Source organism: Penicillium concentricum (genome assembly GCF_028827145.1).
Source record: "Penicillium concentricum strain IBT 3081 chromosome Unknown utg000004l_segment0_segment0, whole genome shotgun sequence".
In the NCBI taxonomy this organism is placed as follows: Eukaryota; Fungi; Ascomycota; class Eurotiomycetes; order Eurotiales; family Aspergillaceae; genus Penicillium; species Penicillium concentricum.
The window spans coordinates 1,898,171-1,917,313 of record NW_026622757.1 but is presented as its reverse complement, the minus strand read 5'-3'; the positions used below and the strand labels follow the sequence as shown (position 1 = coordinate 1,917,313).

Sequence of the window (19,143 nt, the reverse complement as noted above, 5' to 3'; positions counted from 1 at the left end):
GGGAAAGGGCTGTTACAGTCTTTTCTGCTGGCCTTGCGCTTGTTCATATTATTTGAAAGGCCAAGCTTTTATCCCTTGGTCTGTATTTTCCGGCGTTCATTTTTGTTTCTGTTTTGTTCATGAGTAAATATGGTCCACGGGTGGACTAACATATCTACAATGACGAGAATGTAACAACTCATCAACCTCTCCATTTAGCAGTCTTCTTTTTAAGATACGTTCTAATACTGCTTGACTATTACCACTATAGGGCAGTGCATATTTTGGGAGAGACAACCTCTGGATGGTTCCCTGTTTTCAGTCTGCAATAGTCGATCCATAGCGCTTCCTTGCCTGCAGCTACATGCGTACATCGTATATGTATTCCAAAAAAGATCAAGTATAGCAAAGTCTCTCTCTGTTATAATATACCTATATGGGTTGGTGCTATGTGTGCTTGAAGGGGCTATAACTACTGGCAAAGTCGAAGCTTTCGCTCACCAGAGCAGACGTTTCTCAATCTGATAGCCTCGAGCATGCTCCTGACTTAGATCATTCAAAGACATACCACACGTCCAATGTGTCATCGTTTGGACGTTTTCGGCAATCATTGCACAAAGGGGGTCAGCCATATATTGCTTGAACATCTGGAGAGGAATCCGAAGGGTCATTCGGGGAAGATCGTGATAGAATTTATGGACACCCCAGAGGAGCTGATTTCGATGATCATTAACAAGGATATACGCTACATGTTAGTGAATATTGCAGGTGTCGGATGGGCTGTTGGAGTCAATTGGGGTTCTACTTGTTTGTTTACCCGTATGACTTCTGCTCATTAGCTCATTTTTACCATGCCATCTCATAATAGAAAGTGATATATGGATATTCAGAAGTCATTTGCCATCTGAACCAATTGCAGCCACCGCAGAACCACATGTTTCTCGCATTGACTTCTGATTGAATATCCTCTTTGTAGTAAACTTGTTGGTGCCTCACTGTGACACAACGTGTTGGTTGCGGATACAACCATAATATTGGTCAAGGGTTACAAGAAGAATTGCTGTTTTTGAGTATATATTCGAAAGCGCCAACAAACTCAACAGACCTGTTGGATGGTGGACTGACGTTGACAATATGTGGAAACAAGGCACGTGATATCCGCGCGGCAAGCGGCAATTAGCGCGCGACTTCACTTCAAGCTGTCAAGCTCATGATTTCCTCTCCGGATTTCTTCCCTGCCAACGCCCACGATACCCGACTTATTCGGGTCGCTGACTTGGTCAATTATTCATAATGGTAAGACTCACCCTTACCGGCTCAACTCCACGAGAAAATCCCTATCTCTAGGTCCGGTCACATTTTGCTAACCCAACCCCCGCCTATGTAACAGGCACGCAACAGCGAAAAAGCGCAGTCGATGCTGTTCCGCTTCCGAGCGCAGCAAGCATCCGACCTTGGAATCATTGATCTCTCACGCACACGACGCCCCAAGGCTATTACATCCATCGACACGGTGCCAGTATGCGAGCGCTGGCGCGGACAAGTCGTCAAAGAAATTTCGCGCAAAGTATCACGCATCCATGTGCAAAGTCTGAGCGACTACCAGATCCGGGATCTGAACGATGAGATCAACAAGCTCATGCGCGAGAAATGGGCGTGGGAAATGCAAATCCGCAACCTGGGAGGACCGAACTACATGCGTGGATCGAACCGGCTTTACGACGATGAAGGGCGCGAGATCCCCGGCGGAGGCAGAGGCTACAAATATTACGGTCGTGCCCGCGAGCTACCTGGTGTCAAAGAAATGATCGAGGCTGCAATTACTCGCGCTAAAGGACCGGAGGAGGAAGAGGCTGTGTCTGGCCGCGGTGGAGATATTGCGACAAGGAAGGTGGATGCTAATTACTTTGGCTATGGTCTTGATGAAGAAGATGGCACGTTATTGGCATATGAGAAACAGAAGGAGAAGGAGTCTGTTGAACATCTTCGTCATCAAGGAGAGGATGATGCTGAAGATGGCTGGCAATCTCTACCCGGCGACGCGGGCGACGGGGTGGAATGGAGACTCCCGACGCTGGATGAGGTCCAGGAAGAGCTTGTGGATAGGCGGCGGCGCCGCCTTCTGGACAAGATCTCTTGATTTAGACACTGCGTCCAAGATTCCTTGCTTCCATTTCTGTCCTTTGCTTGGGTTGGGCGTTACAGGTGCTTCTGCAAAATCTTCACATTTCAAGCATCATCCTCCATTTGTTCGTAATGACATCACTTGATTATTATTTCCAAAATATCACCAATATTCCCCATTATTTGTACAGTATGTTACAGATCGCTAGGTGCTTCCGGTTTGTGCTTCCGGGTCGTCCTTTCCACTCTCAAGGCTTGCGTCATGCTCATGCGCGGTGTTTGCGTAGGATCTTCCCGTTTTTGTTGCTCTGCTTCTAGGTCGTCTATCAAAAATCGACCTAGCTCTCCTTGCCTCCATTTCTGTATGAAAAGAAGGGCGGCTCCATCCATCATTGGTACTCCGCCTTTTGCAAGCAAGCCAGTCTGGCGCGCAAAGCTTTCAATCAACGGAACCACGTCGTTCGTCGGTTCAGACCAGCGTTTGTAGACTGTTGGATCTTGCTGATTTATATGATACAACAAGTAGTCCGCGAGAGTGATCGTTGAAATGACATTATCCTTGACACAGCCACAGAGAGCCAGCTTGAGCATGTTCTCTGCGTCTGCAACATACGGCATGAACACTCCCGGCGTGTCCAGAACGTAGACATGTGACCCATTCTCGCGGTCAATGATTTTCACCTGCGTAGCTATTTTGCGGGTGATGCCAGGCTGCTGTCCGGTTTTCATAGCCTTGGCTTTGCCCGTTCCTGAGTTGCGCAGATTGTTGATCAGTGTTGACTTGCCAACATTGGGCATTCCGACAACTAACACTCGACAGCCTACTAACTTATCGGGAGCTTCGGCATCGTTTCGAAGGTGTTTGATGATTTGGCTGACATCTTGGCGGTCGGATGAGCTGGTGAAGAATACGGCGCTCTTTGGATCAAAACTTTGCAACTTGCGTTCTGTCTGCGACTATGTTAGCTGATATCGAATAACAGTCTGTTATCTGAGTCTATGGTAGAGAAAAATACTTACTGTTTTCTGGACAGATGATTTGGGAATGCTTCCTAGATCTCTCTTGGTGTAGACGACCAGTCGTCGCATCTTGCCCAAAGCTTCCTCAAACATTGGGTTGATCGAGGTCACAGGGGCTCGGTAGTCACGACATTCGACAACATAGTCGATAGTTGAGAGCATGCTCTTCATCTTGGTCAAACCAGCCCTGTGGTGTCCTAAGAAATAGGACCTTGGAATAGCCCCATAATGGGGGAATGCATTGCGCGGAACAAACTGGGCCATTGAAGCGCGTTGAAGGGAGAGTGTTGTTCAGTCCGGTGAAATGCGATTCATCTTAATCGAAGTGGTGGACGATCGGTCTTGAGGGACTGGATGATCGAAGAAATAAAATAGCTTGTCCGCGGAAGACAACAAAAAACCCGTCAAAATGTCCAAGGCGGAAGGGCGGGCGGTGAACATTACGTCGACGTGAATCATGTCGATATGATTGCAACAACATACATTGCCTACGACGGGCTAAAGCTTTGTAACCCTTTTTGGACAAATTAATCATGCCTTTATGAGGCAAATTGTCTGCTTGGCGCCTAAATCACCACGTCAAGAGGCTATGCCGCCATACTGTCCATCTTCTTAGGGCTTATGAGCCTCAGCTAAATTCATCTGGTCTGGTGAATTTTTTCTTTTATTTTTTGCGCGAGCTTAGGCTTCCACGCTATAAGCACAACAGAAATATACACGTAGCATGTGAGACAACACCTATTATCGACCGACTGCAAGTTCTTTCTACAATAATAGTAATTAATCTTTTGTATGCGCTTTGTTAAATCCATTAGCAACATTTTTCTTGTTATTAACTCGGCAGATGTTGACATGGCCTTATGCAACAGCATCTTTCAGAAAAGGGTCTTGAACACCATTGATTGGATCCTACAATTTTTAATATCAAATCCACCCTATTGCTGCCTGAAGCCGCCCCTTCCCGTTTATTTGTCCAAGTCCTTCCTCCTTACTAGATCTTCCTTTGGAAGGTCATTCTCTCTCCATAGTCATCCACCAGAGATCTTTTCTCCCGTGGCTTCGCCATGAATTTCCAATATTGCTTGCTCAGGTACTCAAAAAAACTATGGACAGTCACAAAGAATGATCAGAAGTGTATAAAGTTGTGTAAAATTGTTCCGAGCTAGGTCTCTGGGCATTGAATGGGTGCTTAAACCGAAATACTGGCGATCGGGGGAGAAATAAAACAAATAAAGAGAACAAAAAAGATCCCTGGCAAGTGACCACATAGGTCGTCGTAGGCATAGATGCTCACAAAAATATATATGTATATAGAATGATAAAACAATTGTGAGTCAATAACTGGCCCGAAGGAAATTAGGGGCCATCTGGACATCGAATGGCAATGGGAATCTCTCCATGAAGATCTCATAGCCTCCGATTTGATGCCACTTTCGGATTACCATATCGCATAATGTCTTGAATGGTTGAAGTTCAGTGCTGGCACTGAACCCCAGACACGTATGGATTAGCGACCATTTCAAGATCTGGGGTCTCGTTGCAACAAGCGTGATTGCCATCTTCTCCTTTCATTGGATCAGATTGGTCGTTATACAAACAGTTGTCTTCGCCATAGTAGATATCAGTGAGCCACTTTTCCCAGGTGGTACTAAGCTTGCACGTAGCCTGGACAGTAGAATCGGCAGTGTTATCTCCATTGAAGCGTCCATAGAATGTTGCATTCAGTGTCTGGCCATATCCTGGATCCGGGATATCTATAGATATCATTGTTAAACCTGCTTGGTCGAATCCAAAGATGAAATAAGCCAAGAACTTACTGAACCAGTCGCAAACAGGTTTGTTGTTGACATTGATGTATCCTTTGTTCACATGCTACACCGCTAGTCAGTAGTTGTTTCCGTGAACCAAATGTCAGACAAGTTAGTTGAACGTACGACGGTAGTTCCTTTCTTATTGAACCCAGCAGGTTCCGCGCAAGGCCAATATGGAGAGTTTGGCTCGTGGTTTGCCTTGATGTTTTCTTTTGCCTGCTCCACGCTCTCACAGACAGGGATGTTGAAGAAACCAGGATATCGGACCATTTTCTTGTATTGGAGGGCTTCGGGATCCTTCATCATCGCGTCCATATCCGGCGTCTTGTATCCATTCTGGTTATTGCCAAGCTGCTCATATCCAGTCAGTGCACTTGTGGCAATGTCATCCATAGTGATGTTTCCCCATTTGCCTCCGGACAGAGTGGAACTATCCGCACCGGGTAGTGGTGTAAATTTGACATTACTCAGACCATTCCACTCCTTAGCATGCAAAATAAAAACCAGCTTTCCATTGTAGCACACGCGCGTGTTGGCAGCATCTGTTTCTCCCATGAGGAATCCGATCCCGTCTTTGAACAAATCTAAGCTAGCAGAGTGGTTGTCACAGCTGACATCTGATTTCCTGCACATAGGTGATCCAGTTAGAGATATTCCAGGTCAACAAGGTTGGTCAACTTACACAATGAATGGATTAGCACTTCCGCCATCAATGACGGCAGTCTTCCAGGCATTAGGGATCATTTGACCGTAGATTGTCGTCACCAAGTTCGCTGCCATTTGATCTTGGTCTAGGTGGTTTGGAAGGAAATTTGCCTTGCCATCTCCAATGAGATTTTGAAGGTCAATCTGGGATGTGATACCACCCGAAAAGAGGCTTTTGAGATAATTGACCTCCATGTCCTTCCAAGCGGTGAATATGTCGCCAAGAGCTGAAGACAGTGTATTCTGAGCCCCGAGCTTGTCAGCAACTCTGTTTTCATTAGTAAGAACATCTGCTGGACTTGTTTTGGGTACACTTGTTGCTTACTTAGGCGCGTTGTTTCTGGCCCAGGCACCCCCGATGCTATAAAGCTGGTATGTCATGTCCACAATATAACCATCCCACTTGAATCCAAGCTCAGTGAGAACTGGGACGGCAGCTGCAGCCGAAGCGGCAGGCGCAGCTGCAACTTCGCCTGCACCTGTGCCTGCACCTTCGCCTGTGCCTGTACCTGTGCCTGCACCTTCGCCTGCACCTGTGCCTGCACCTTCGCCGGAACCTGAGCCTGAGCCTGAGCCTGAACCCGAGCCGGAACCTGAGCCCGAGCCCGAGCCCGCGCCTGAACCTGCGCCTGCGCCTGCACCTTCGCCTGCACCTGTGCCTGTGCCTGCACCTTCGCCGGAACCTGAGCCTGAGCCTGAGCCTGAACCTGAGCCCGCGCCTGCACCTTCGCCTGCACCTGTGCCTGAGCCTGAGCCTGAGCCCGAGCCAGAACCTTCACCGGAGCCTGAGCCTGAACCTGAGCCGGAACCTGAGCCCGAGCCCGAGCCCGCGCCTGAACCTGCGCCTGCGCCTGCACCTTCGCCTGCGCCAGCACCTGCGCCGGGATTTGAGCCGGCACCTTCACCGGAGACTGAACCGGGCTTCGAGGCGGGCTTTGAGCCGCCAGCCACCATACTCGAGGCTGCATTTGCGATATCCTTTTCAACTAAAACTTTGTTAGCCTGGAGTCATAGGACTGTCTGATGAAAATTAGTCTCTCTGATACTTACCAACGTTAAACATCACAGGAAGCGCAAAACCAAATAGGGTGGTGAAGATATCGAAGATTTGGAGGATGGCTTTGCTGTTATCCTGCTGAGGAGAAAAGACGCCGGTAAACTCGCCAATTTTGCTCAGGACTTCCAAGGTCGACGTTTGTATTGCGCCGTGCATCTCACTGTGTAGCTGTAACACAAAAGAGCCAGGTTAGAATTACTTGCATGGAACCTTGAAGTTGGGACACCACAAACAGCTTACCTGATGGATACCCGAGAAAGCATTCAAGAGGAGGTAGCTATATAGCCGTCAATATGACTGCAATGGTACTAGATGCGGTTGAAGGCTGAGATCATACCCTGCTGGATGAGTGACGTCCTTGCACTGGACAGTCGTAGAGCATTGCACACTACCGATATCTTGACAGTTCCATTGCTCTGGACCGCTGAAGTAGTAACTAGCAAACTGCGGGAAGGTCAAGCCTCGATACATATTGTTGTGAGCTTCACCGTTCCATGTGCTGAGCATCGCGTTCCATGCTCCTGGGACGTCTGCTGCATTCCATCGACTGGCGTAATCAACAGTGGGATCATCAATCGAATTCTGGTTACATTGCACTGATTCCCAAATGCTGCCACCTGCGGAGGCAGGAAGTGCCAGGGTACTAGGTGAGGTAGGTTGGGCAGCGAGCATGACATAGGGGCGTCTAGTAGCAGTAGGCTTCAGGCTGTAAGAGGCTGATCGGGACTTATGTCCGACTGCTAAGGCATTAGCCGAAACAAGGAGGGAAAAAAGAGTCCCGATTTGGATATGCATTGCGGCGTTTGACCGACTTATCGATGAGATAAGTGAGGAATTGAAACACCTAGCAAAATCGAAAAAATGACTGGAACTAGAGACAACTGAAGACGAAGATATCCTGGAAGCTGATTTCGATAGAAGCAAAGCGCCGTATTTATAGACATTGCGCGAGGTGGCCCCTGAGTCAACGGGGATACAGAGTGTTGCATCTACAACATATCTACAACATATGTTGTAACTCATGGGCCACCTTAGGGAGGGTGTATTCCAATGCTACCAACTGCCTCTTTGAGGAATCTCTCACGATGATCTTTGAGCCAAAGCATCTTGTGGATACCGGAGGCATCCTGAAGATTGACAATAATTACAACATATGGAAAAATGGAATTCTCACCATAGACAAAAGTCTTCCTGATCAGGGCCATATTCCTACGTGGATATACTCCCCAAGGGGATACTCGGGATTCCTTCCTTTTCAAAATACCAAGATTACTAGTACTACATGTATGTACTAGTACTAGGCTCCCTCGTGAATTTTGAATACAGTCAAATCCTTGATAGGGTTCGAAAAATTTAGGCTCCAGTACTGTAAGCAATGCCGAAGCTGCCTAATTAGGCATAGCGCCCTTCGTTTTTACAAACTTTTACTTTCGAAAAGTAGCTTTTTAGGCCTACCGTCCCACGTGATATAGAAATACTGCCGGGTTTTAACCTCACCCGTTGTTTACACTAGTGAATCACATCGAAATTGTTTCTATACCGTTTCTAAATCGTTTCATGGCTCCTATACACATTCTCTCTACCTCCTGTTCCTATTACAATACAATGGTCAAAAGCTTCATCTATCAACTATAGCTTATATAGTAAAAAACTTGAAAATAGTAAGTATATATATGCTATATATGACATCCAAACGCCGGGGCCCAATAGACACTGGCAAGAAATACAGATAGAAAAGGCGAAAAGTCAAGTCTTCGACCACGGGGTATGTTGTATATTCCCGGAAATAACATGCCAAGCCCATGAAGCCACGGGCGCAAATATGTGCCGGCACCCAGGTTGGCAAAAGTCTTAATTATATAAATGTGTGTTGTGCATATATACCAATTTCCGTTTCAGGACATTGGCATATTGATCTGGAAATGAACCTCAGCCCTGTAGCGGGGACCCCCGGGATAGGGCCCATTTTCCGCGCAATTTTCATTAAACGTACAGTTTAAAATGGATATACGCATTTTTATTAAATCCTCACTTTCGAAGACCATCACATGTTAATAAAGATTTCCACTTCGAAATTAATCAAAGAAATTTGTCACGCGACGCGACCTCGGTATACAATACCGGCGTTTAGCGCTAAAATTCTTCCCCTTATTATTGAGATATCTCACTACTCCGTACAGTACAATATGGTCGGCTAACCTACCCATAGTACTCGTGTAGGCTATTTGTGTTTTTTACTCTCCTCCACGGTGCTTACAACTTACAAAACCCACATATTGTGCGTTCATGATCTCATCTACCTCGTATCAGAAGACACAAGAACATACACATTACGCGTGAGACATCATCTGCTTCGACCGAGTCTAGGAAAAGCTCCCCGGTGCGCGTGTTCCACAATGGCACGGCTTCCACTCATATTCGATTGCCTGACCATCCTTCGAGAGATCCTTCGAGGGATCGGAAACATGTGAGACATCACATCCGGCCCCAGTTTCTATCAGGCGCGGAGCCCGCACGCATCATTATTATCAACGCACAGCCCACGCCCACAAGGCATCCACTTAGTACGGAGTGCTGGTCTCCCATGCTAGCGGCAAAGCCTGTTTGGCCTATCCCCCGGCTCTTCCTTTTCTCATTCAGTGGACACGCTAATGGTAGAGCGTCTGTTTCTGCTCAAAAACTAATTATGTTATTCCTACTCGGTCCCTTCCATATTTCAGCTCTCGGATGATTGGATGGGGGGAGGCCGGACAGGACTGTTTGAGTTTCGCCATGGATGGCTTTTCTTTTTCCGGTTCCTGTGCAAAATTGGCGAAATCTTTCCGAGGGAAGTATGCGAGTTCTTTCTACGATGATAGCTTAATCCTGACCGCAGATTAAAGAAGTCATGAAGTTCAGCTATATAACGAAACAAATAAACACATAGGTAATGACCGTCTTATTTGCCGCTTAATACGGCCTTGTATAACAAAAATACTAAAACAAAGGAAGGAGGGCTAGTCTTGGCAGTCCCATCAGAGACGGAATGCAAAGGCACTAGCAGGGTAGTCTAGTGGGTTACAGACAGGGAAACTGTAGCGTTACGCCAGCCTCTTGCCCACAGAAGTTCGCCGAGGGTCGGTTGATTGTACTAGCCCGTTTGCTCGCGCCAGCCCGCTGTTCTGACCTAAAACTTTAGTATCAGTGTTGGCCATTTGGAATTTGCTCGCGCCAGCCACCAATGCCCTGGCCCTGCCCCTGGCCTCCAGTGTACTGTTGGCCGTTGGGAATTTGCTCGCGCCAACCACCACTTCCCTGGCCATGCCCCTGGCTTCCAGTATGCTGTTGGCCGCTGGGGATTCGCTCATGCCAGCCGCCACTGCCATGGCCCTGATTTCCAGTGTACTGTTGGCCAATGGGGACTTGCTCGCGCCAACCGCCACCGCCCTGGCCCTGGCTTCCAGTGTACTGTTGACCAATGGGGACTTGCTCGCGCCAACCGCCGCTGCCCTGACCCGGATTCCTAGTGTACTGTTGGCCGCCCTTGATAGGAATCTGCTCCACAGGGAAAGTGGTTCGTTGTTCATCCTGACGTCCATTGCAAACAACACCATGGGAAGTGAGTTGGCATCCCTTCCCGTATGATTCAGTGGGACAGAACTGGAAGTCCATGCAAGCACCAGTAGAGATAGCACAGAACTTGCCATTAAACACCTGGCCGTCAGGGCATCTGGGCTTAGAGCTCGAGACACACTCTTGGCTGGACTTGCTGTGGACAGTTCCGGGAGGGCACTGGGGTGTCTTCTCGGCGCTACACCTCTTGCCGTCGAACTTGAATCCTTGCGGGCACTGGGGGTCGGCAACAGAAACGCAGCTATCTCCTTCGAGATAGGTCCCTTCGGGGCAACGAGGCTTCTCACTGACGCAGGCCTTGCCATTGAAAGACAGGTTTCCGCAGTCGGGTTTAGCGCCAGAGATACATTGACCATCTTTGAGGACGTAGCCAGATTCGCAATGCTCTTCAGCAACGCGAACGCACTTTCCTCCCTTCCAGAAGAAATTGATGGGGCATTGAGGAGTTTCAACGCTTTCACAACGCCCGTTGGCAAAGACTTGACCAGTGGCACAGCCAGGAGCACCGTAAACACAGAGTCCATCCTGGAACTTCGTGTTGGGAGGACACTGAGGGATACCGCCGGTAAGACACAACCCATCACTAAGAACAGATCCTTGGGGGCACTGCGGAACTAGTGACGACACACACCTCGAGCCGTCATATGTGGCACCATTCTTGCATTGAGGCTGCGTTCCAGTGACGCAGTCATCTCCCTGATGAATGCCCTCCTCACAATGGCCGCGACCGGTGACGATACAACGCTTGCCATCCCAATTGGCGCCTTCATCACAAGTGGGCTGCACATATGTGACGCACTTGCTACCCTCCATCTTGGTGTTGGGAGGGCAGGAAGGAAGTCCCTGGAGAACACAGTCGGCACCAACCAAGAGCATATCCTTCGGACACTCTGGCTTCCTGACCATGATGCACTTGCCTCCCTCAAGGTAGGAGTCGCCCAAGCACACAGGCGGTTGCTGCCAAACACAGCGAGTATTCTCGAGCTTGTAGTTTTCGGGACAGAGCGGCTGAGGATTGGAATATTTCTCACAGCGGTTGTTGGTTGGGGTGCTGCCATCAGGGCATTTTCTGTCGATTGATTTTGTGACGCAGACGTTCCCATCCCAGACCATGGCTGATGGGCAGCAACGAGCGGTTCCTTGCGCCTTGTCAATCGAAAGAGCTGTACCTGGCTGGCACTCTGGCTGGCCAACATATATACATTTACTGTCATCCAACTCGGTTCCAGGAGGACACTGTGGATTTTCGACGATATCACAGGACTGGGTCTTGGGATTGAACATACCACCGCCATTGCACACAGGGCCAGTCTCCAAGATGCATTGCTTGTCTTGGAGAATTGCATTCGGAGGGCAGCTGGGCACTTGTTCCGAAATGCACCTGGAGCTAGCGATGTCAAAGGAGACTCCTTTGGGACAGATGGGAGGCTTGTTGTCGATGCAAAGGCCATTTTCAAGCTTGGCTCCATCTGGGCACTTTGGTCCTTCCACAGACGCGCACGATTTTCCGTTGAAAACCTCGCCATTGGGGCAGACGGGGGGTCTTTGTGAGACACAGACGTTGCCTTGCAAAATATATCCAGCCTCGCAGCTTGCTGCCCCTTCGAGGGCGCAGTGGGTGCCCTTCAGAATGGTACCGGGAGGACAGGTAGGAGGATTGATGGTGGTGCAGAAGCCGTTCTTGTACTCATATCCAGTATCACAGGTGGGCTTCGTATGGTAGACACACTTGTCCCCATCGCGGGTGCTGCCATCGGGACAGATGGGAATGCCGAGCACACAGCCCTGACCGTCGAACTCGGTGCCGGCAGGGCAGCACTTGATGTGCCCAGAGGCCTGGTCACGGGTGGGCACTATATCATCGAGGGTGTACTTCCGAAGGGTGCTCTGGCTGAGAGGATTGTTTTGAGCCCGAGCGTAAGAAATAGCCAGGAGCAAAGCGAGAGCCCTTTGTATCTTTGCCATGATGGGACAATTGGCAAGAAACTTTGGTTGGGGTAATTTTGTTCGATTCCAGAGCTGGGTATGATGGAATGTACTTATAGCCACATTTTGGTTTGTATAATTCTCGGATTATCTCGTATACACTATGGAATGGCAGGAGAGGACCGCTCTGTTTCCAGGGCCGTGGCTTTTGATGTCACCTGCGTCAACTCTCCTACGGGTTATCCTTCAAATGCAGGAGTAGGGGGCAAATAATCAAAAAATAACAGTGTGAAGGTATAGAAATGACCAATAGCTGCATCGAGTGCAACATGGTTGTTTGTAAAAAGAGGGAAAAGGCAAGCTCTCAGCCAGCCTCAAGATGTTGATAATCCTGGCACAACATGAAGATCCCTTGCCGAGGTTGAATTGCCGCAAGATATTCTCAAGTAATGAAAAGGTAAAAATGATATATCTGCATCCGGACTAGGATAATGGATCTAGTGGATCACTACCCCGGGAAATCCGCAAAGTGGATCCTCGGTAGATCTCGGTCAAAATCTGTGTAACGTTGCTTTTTAATGCATAACGAATGGTGGAGCTGGAGTTGCAAAATTTGGACATATAGTAGGAGATAATTTTGAAAATATAAAGTCAATGGGAATAGTAATAGAAAACCACTACAATCGTGGCACAATATAATGTCGCGGATTTTTAAGGTTCATCTGGTATGGAGGGCGGGCCGATGCGAAGTGTTTCTTCACGGAGATCTTCTTCAGAACTTTTAGCTAGATCGACACTCATATACTCCGTACATGGACACTCCCTGCAGGTGTAGCGCACAGCTCCATCATAAATCTTGTTTTTGGGCATGTATATCCCATGCAGAAAGTCACTATCGATTGGACCAAGGGTAGAAAAATGCCTAATATAAGACGCACATACTGAGTTGTAAACGAATTATCCCCAGGATATTTTTAGTGGCCTAGAGTATTGACTTGTACATTTGTGTGGATCGACATCACGCCCATCACTGCTTGAATAGCATCGATATTATAATAAAGAATAAGACATGCAACTACCCTGCTTTCTCCTAGTCATAAATAGTGTCCATTTTTGTACCATCGGCGAGGCCGGTATGATTCAGCAACAGCAATGACAGTAGAGTGAGCAGGAGCATTGCTCTGAATATAATGGTTATATTCATGCGTTGAGTGGCCAATAGTTACATAGTCTTTCGTAAATTGCTCGTACGGTGTGATAGTACTGTGTGCCCATTCCGACGTGGAGCTGGGCATGAAACTTTATCTACTGGACCTTCAGTGACAGATCACCTTGAAGATTCCATGGGATCTAGATCCAAGGTCGGACCAGGGGTCAAAGCAATCGTTACAGGACATGTCTTGAATTCCAATTGGAAGAAGCTGTCCTCGATGACCTAGACATGCGTCTGAGGTGCCATCTAAGGAGTACTCCGTGGAGCTGAGGAACTTGTGATTCACAGTGGACCCCATCGTATCCATCATTGAATCTCTTCTTTGCAGTAATGGAAAGGACAAGCAGATGGCTGATTTGTTACATCAAGGCCAAGGGTTTCATGCTTGTGGACAATATCTGGCAGTGGCTGGCTCAACTTTGCAGCTGTAAATGCGTTATTGAAAAGATTGGCAAGAAAATCACCCCAGTTGGAATCTGATTATTCTCAGAGAGATAATTACCCATGAAGAATTGAGGCATTTAGACAGAGAAAGAATCTTATAAATACCTTGACCTTGACCCAGCATAGATAAATTCTCACACTCATCATCTCATCTCAAAACAACTCTTCCAAGTCTCTCAAGGTCTTCCACAAATCTCCAACCAGTATGCCTCCCCATTGAAAATTTCACACAACTTGTTATTTACTTACCCTGAATAGAACCATCAGAATGAAGTTCTCCATCGCTACCATCGCCGTCCTGGCCACTGCTGTCACCGCTCAACAGGGATACCAGCAGCCCCAGCAGTACCAGGGCCAACCTCAACAGTACCAGGGTGGCCAGGGTTACCAACAGCCTCAGCAATACCAAGGAGGCCAGGGCTACCAGCAACCCCAGCAGTATCAGCAATACATTCCCCAGCAGAACAAGTACTCCCCGGCTGAGGCCCAGGCCTTCCACACTTGCATCGATCAAATGCTTGATCAGTTCAACATCGAAAACTCGGGTAGCTCGGTTTCTTGCTCTACCTTCAAGTGCCTTGACCAGACCGCCAACCAATACAGCCGAGGTGGCGTTCTCGCTGGCCTTGGAAATGTTGTCAGCTTGGCCTGTGGCTTTGGTGGAATCATTCCCGTAAGAAACCCCTCCTGTGCGCATTGCATACTCAACAAAAGCTAACTTCTACTCAGAAATTCCTCTAAATGCTCCACTGCGTGGACACCATTTGAGTCTTCCCCCTATGGACTAGAGTCAAGTTTTCCATCTTCCCGCGTCTGGTCTTCCGGTGCAGATGGATTATCTGGCTAATGTACTATTGAATTTGTTGGCGGCCTCGGCTCAGGTTTTTGTCGGATGACTTTGGTCTGTTTTCCCTGTGCCCCCTTGTGAATACAGGGGCTGTCTTTTCTACGGGTTATGAAAATTACATAAAACCAAATACATATATATTACTCAACCATTATCTCGAGGTGCATGCGAACTAGTAATTTGCTTATTCGTATTTGTAAACATACGATTGAACAGATATTTCATAACACTGCTATAGCGTGCATCTGGTCTTCCCTTTGGGACTTCTACAAGCCCTAAGGCTTAAGGTATATTTATTTTTGGACTTTTTCTTTTCTCTTTACTTAAGCAAGCATGGTTTTCTCTGAAGTTCGTGTGCAGCCTTAACAGAAAAACTTAAGTGGGTTTGCCAACCTTACTTCTAAGAGTCTGACGGGTCAGCGGTGTTTTCCCAGACTAGGACGTTCGGTCTTTCATCGCACGCGTAGTTATTATTCTCATTTTACTAAAAATACAAGATATTCGCTCCATGTTGTACATTATCCCATACATTCCATACACGTTTCCAATCATAGGCGTCAGCAAATAGGAACCGTGGCTCTATAACAAAAGTCCTAGTATAATGGCCTCGAACCCTTAAGCTCCCACCTTATGGATCTTGAGCAGGTGGTTCCTCCTGTTGGCGTTCCGGCTTAAGGACTTGCCACATAATCGACAGGGGAACGAACGCCGGGCAGTATGCTTCTCAGCGCGATGGCGCTTCAATGATCCCTTGGTCGTGAATGTGCCACGGTATGTGCAGCCCGGCCAATTACATCGAATATCGGTGTCTGGATCACTAAAAGAAATCAATATTTTTAGTAAACTGAGACTCTCTGCCTTCGCAGGGGACTGGGGATTGATATCTCACACTTGTACACGTCCCTGGCGATCAACAGGAGGGGTGTCGTCGGTTTTGACTCCATTGTCTATGACTCCTGGCCGAGGAAGTTCCTGCCAATGTGGTTCCTCTGTAGGAAGGGCCACGGGAGGGGTGGTGCTCGTGATTTCGTTCGCGAGACCTAGAGGCGCTATAGGCGCGCCCTGGGGATTGTTATTGCTGTTGTTGACAGCAAAGTCGTTCCTATACAAATCATTCGACTGGGGATAAACCCACGGATAAGTCCACGTGGGGGTATCACCAAGACGAACAGGGGCTGCTTCCGGATAAATCGAACCGGGAGTCTGCCCTTCCGGCTGATCGAGCAATCCCTCAATATCCGGGTCCATATTATGTGACGACCACGGCATGTTCACCTATCAACAGAAGGGGAAATGCAAGTAAAGACGGGGGGAATAAATCAGTCCAGTGTCGGTTTCGGTAATACTATGCTGGGGAAGAGGGTATACCTGGGTATTTATTGAAATCGAAGTGGGCAATGTAAAATTTCACCCATATGAATAGGAAAAAAAGCGAAATCAACAAACGGTATATGGCACTTCGACACATCGGAAAAGGCGTCGACAGGTGGTCGGTTTATCAGGCTAGTGAGTCAGCGCAATGCCTTCAGCCAGAATAGGGAACAGTGAGTCAGGGATATAGAAAACCTAGAGATAGAGAATCAACCAAAGAAAAAGCAGTGTACTCCGAAGGTGTCGGCTAGGAGGTAGTCTCTCCACTCTCTGTGCAGTAGTGGCACAAATAGAGAGAACTCAAAGGCACCAATGGTATTATATTCCCTTTTAATTTTCTTTTGATATATATATATTCATTTCCAATTTTCCATTTCCGTTCAAGTTTTTTTTTTGGCATATTTGGACCTAACCAGCAGAGGCTAAAAATAGAGTAAGGGTAGAGACGATGGGAACAAAATCAAAGGCAGGATATAACAAAAGATCAACAGTTTAACTTTCGATACAAATTCAGATTTAGCGCGACCTCGAGGGTCCCGGGCGATCATGCGCGCGAAAAAAAAGTCAAGCGGTGTGCATATATCTAGATGTTTCAGATGGTCAAATATACCCTACCACGACCGGGAAGCATGTCGATTTGAAATACAGTATTCTTTCAAATGCATACAGTCTATTAAATACAGAAACAGGTGAGAGGTACATACTATCAATCAATTAATATAAATTATTGGTATTCACATTACTGAAAGAAAAAGCCGCGTGTGTACGTTACATAGGACCTTCCAAGGCTCTCGCCCTGTGGTAGGAGTCAGGTACCCGTTAGCACGTTGAGACTCGGACCAATAGTAGGAGCTCGACTCTATGTCAACTCTACGCGTAACGGGCGAAAAGGGTGAACCCAACAATTTCCATATTTCTAGGATCCAAGAGTACAATATACCCTAGATGCTTGCTTTTTCTTGTTCTCTCTTGGTTTATTATGTACTAAACACCCTGGCCTAGCCGGAGATGCGGAAGTTTTCTATCGAACTGCTAAAAATCAAATTAACTGTAATACATTCAAATTCCCGAGTACCGTACTATCGGATCCATTCAGAAATTTAACCCTGCGTTAGGATTGTGAGACCGGATGTTATTCTGAAGCGAATCAAAAGCCGGGAAGCCGGGAATATTTGAAACTGTCTGCAGGTGGACTCGGACCTCTTCTCTCCTTTGTTTCCCAACAATGCTCTGTTCTCGGCTAACTTTTTCTCTGTTTTCCTTTCTTTTTTTGATCCACCGTACCTCCCTCGGAGCCGATACATCGCGCACCAACCCCCGAGGGTGTTACCCACCCCTAGAGCGATCAAGCTACACAGGTATCTTTTGTATTGAGTTCTTATATAAAAGGTACTTGTAGCAGTGTAGATATAGCACCGGCTGGCCTTTCGCCTCGTTACCCTTAGAGAAGAAGATCCCTGTTTCCTATTCGTTGCCTCGCTGCTCCATCTGTCCTCTCTGTCCTCTCTGTCCTGTCAATAGTACTATGCCACGTGCATACCATGCATTTCGACTCCACACGTGCCACATGGTACAATTGTACTAAACATACGGGCGGTGGCGCGCGAGCTTAGCGACAGAAATTTATCTTCGACCCTCATGTTTTCAAACCACCTCCTCATTTCGAGGACCAGTTGCCTTCCAATTTCGATATCTCAAATAGAACAATACTTCGGTTTCGTACGATACACGCTCAAATATACCACATTCGTCATGGAGATCCCCAAGTTCCAGTAAATGGATTCGATAGACAGGTTAGTACGCGCTAATCAGTTGGTGAGAGTCTATCGTTTCACTGCGGCAAAAATCAAGTGCCAATACGCCGGTGTACATTCTCTCACATATCACGCATATTCCATGTATTCATCTATCCCGTCAATGCAAATATCCAAACTCCCATGCTTCTGCTACTAGAAGCAATAATTACCGGCTCTCCCGCCGAGCGGTTTCCGTAGACAAACCCAATTGTAGTGCCATCTCATATAAATCCGGGTTCTATGTCCATAAACCTGGATGCTCCAGATCCCAACTCCCAACACCTTATCCATAGTCTCAACCCCGTATTCCGTGAACCTTCAGCCGGTGGTCGTTCAGATGACATTTTCGGGAATAGGTCCTGTCACATCCAATAGATGGGCAAGGAAATGACCGCGGGGCAGTATGCTGCTCAGTACGATGGCGCGTCAGTGATCCCTTGACCGAGAATGTACCACGGTATGTGCAGTCCGGTTGGTCACATCGGAAAATGGGGGATGGGTTACTAAAACAGTTGAATATTCTCAGTTAGCCGGTGACTCTTTTTTTGTTGGAGACTGGGGATGGCTCACTGGATTTCACTTCCATGGGTATGAACAGGCGGCGCTGCGCTGTTGGTGAGGGCATTTCTTATAGCTCCTGGAGCAATGACTCTTGAGTGAGAGGGTTCCTGCGAAGGTGATACCTGTCCAGGCGAAAAGTCCATGGGAGGGGCGGTCCGAGTGGTGTATTCTGCCATGTCATCAAAGGCTGGAGCTAGAGCTCGAAAATACTGTGCGGTGCTCTGATTTTGTTGGGGATACATCGACGAAGAAGCCACGAGAGGGGTGGGGGGAGTAATGCAATCCACAGAGCCCCGAATAGTTGTAGCTAGGCCCCGATGGCCATTGTTGTTGACAGCAGAATAGGGTGAGTGTGGTGACTGTGTGGTGCTCTGATTCGGCCAACGATGGGTCGACGGAGATGTGGGCGTGAAACCTTCACCAAGCATCGTCAAGGGCTCCTCATATCGATGGTATTCCGGTTGATCCGCAGGAGGTGTGTATGTCCCTATGACAGCGGCAGACCGGCGAGCAAGCAAATGTTGGGGATAAACGGAATCAGCAGGGTACCAACCCAGCTCGAAGAGAAGGTCCATGTTCAAATCTTTCAGGTTGGTCTCGTCTGGCGACCGCGACATGATTTAACTATCGACGACGGTACAAAAAGGAGGAAAGATGAGCAAGAAGAAGAGTCTTGA

The 19,143-nt window shown here is 47.7% G+C and overlaps 7 protein-coding genes across 7 annotated transcripts; 2 read left to right on the top strand and 5 right to left on the bottom strand.

Moving 5' to 3' along the window:
• Window positions 1-1,272: 1,272 nt before the first annotated feature.
• Window positions 1,273-2,119, top strand: N7517_009675 (pre-mRNA-splicing factor ISY1; the record flags this gene model as incomplete). The annotated part of the gene is made up of 2 exons (XM_056727398.1): window positions 1,273-1,275; window positions 1,370-2,119. The coding sequence occupies 2 exons, from the start codon at window positions 1,273-1,275 to the stop codon at window positions 2,117-2,119; spliced, it is 753 nt and encodes a 250-aa protein (XP_056575970.1).
• Window positions 2,120-2,298: 179 nt separating this feature from the next.
• N7517_009674 (putative GTPase MTG1) lies at window positions 2,299-3,387 on the bottom strand (the record flags this gene model as incomplete). Its single annotated transcript, XM_056727397.1, has 2 exons — window positions 2,299-3,054; window positions 3,124-3,387. 2 exons carry the CDS (start codon window positions 3,385-3,387, stop codon window positions 2,299-2,301), a joined length of 1,020 nt encoding a protein of 339 aa, XP_056575969.1.
• A 1,209-nt stretch (window positions 3,388-4,596) lies between these two features.
• Window positions 4,597-7,368, bottom strand: N7517_009673 (uncharacterized protein; the record flags this gene model as incomplete). Its single annotated transcript, XM_056727396.1, has 9 exons — window positions 4,597-4,877; window positions 4,941-4,995; window positions 5,058-5,559; window positions 5,617-5,907; window positions 5,965-6,076; window positions 6,596-6,625; window positions 6,690-6,864; window positions 6,937-6,973; window positions 7,034-7,368. 9 exons carry the CDS (start codon window positions 7,366-7,368, stop codon window positions 4,597-4,599), a joined length of 1,818 nt encoding a protein of 605 aa, XP_056575968.1.
• A 2,508-nt stretch (window positions 7,369-9,876) lies between these two features.
• Window positions 9,877-12,273, bottom strand: N7517_009672 (uncharacterized protein; the record flags this gene model as incomplete). Its single annotated transcript, XM_056727395.1, has 1 exon — window positions 9,877-12,273. The coding sequence occupies one exon, from the start codon at window positions 12,271-12,273 to the stop codon at window positions 9,877-9,879; it is 2,397 nt and encodes a 798-aa protein (XP_056575967.1).
• A 1,886-nt stretch (window positions 12,274-14,159) lies between these two features.
• Window positions 14,160-14,632, top strand: N7517_009671 (uncharacterized protein; the record flags this gene model as incomplete). Its single annotated transcript, XM_056727394.1, has 2 exons — window positions 14,160-14,564; window positions 14,621-14,632. The coding sequence occupies 2 exons, from the start codon at window positions 14,160-14,162 to the stop codon at window positions 14,630-14,632; spliced, it is 417 nt and encodes a 138-aa protein (XP_056575966.1).
• Window positions 14,633-15,353: 721 nt separating this feature from the next.
• N7517_009670 (C2H2-type zinc finger protein) lies at window positions 15,354-16,007 on the bottom strand (the record flags this gene model as incomplete). Its single annotated transcript, XM_056727393.1, has 2 exons — window positions 15,354-15,608; window positions 15,630-16,007. 2 exons carry the CDS (start codon window positions 16,005-16,007, stop codon window positions 15,354-15,356), a joined length of 633 nt encoding a protein of 210 aa, XP_056575965.1.
• Window positions 16,008-18,200: 2,193 nt separating this feature from the next.
• Window positions 18,201-19,083, bottom strand: N7517_009669 (uncharacterized protein; the record flags this gene model as incomplete). Its single annotated transcript, XM_056727392.1, has 2 exons — window positions 18,201-18,408; window positions 18,476-19,083. 2 exons carry the CDS (start codon window positions 19,081-19,083, stop codon window positions 18,201-18,203), a joined length of 816 nt encoding a protein of 271 aa, XP_056575964.1.
• Window positions 19,084-19,143: the final 60 nt, after the last annotated feature.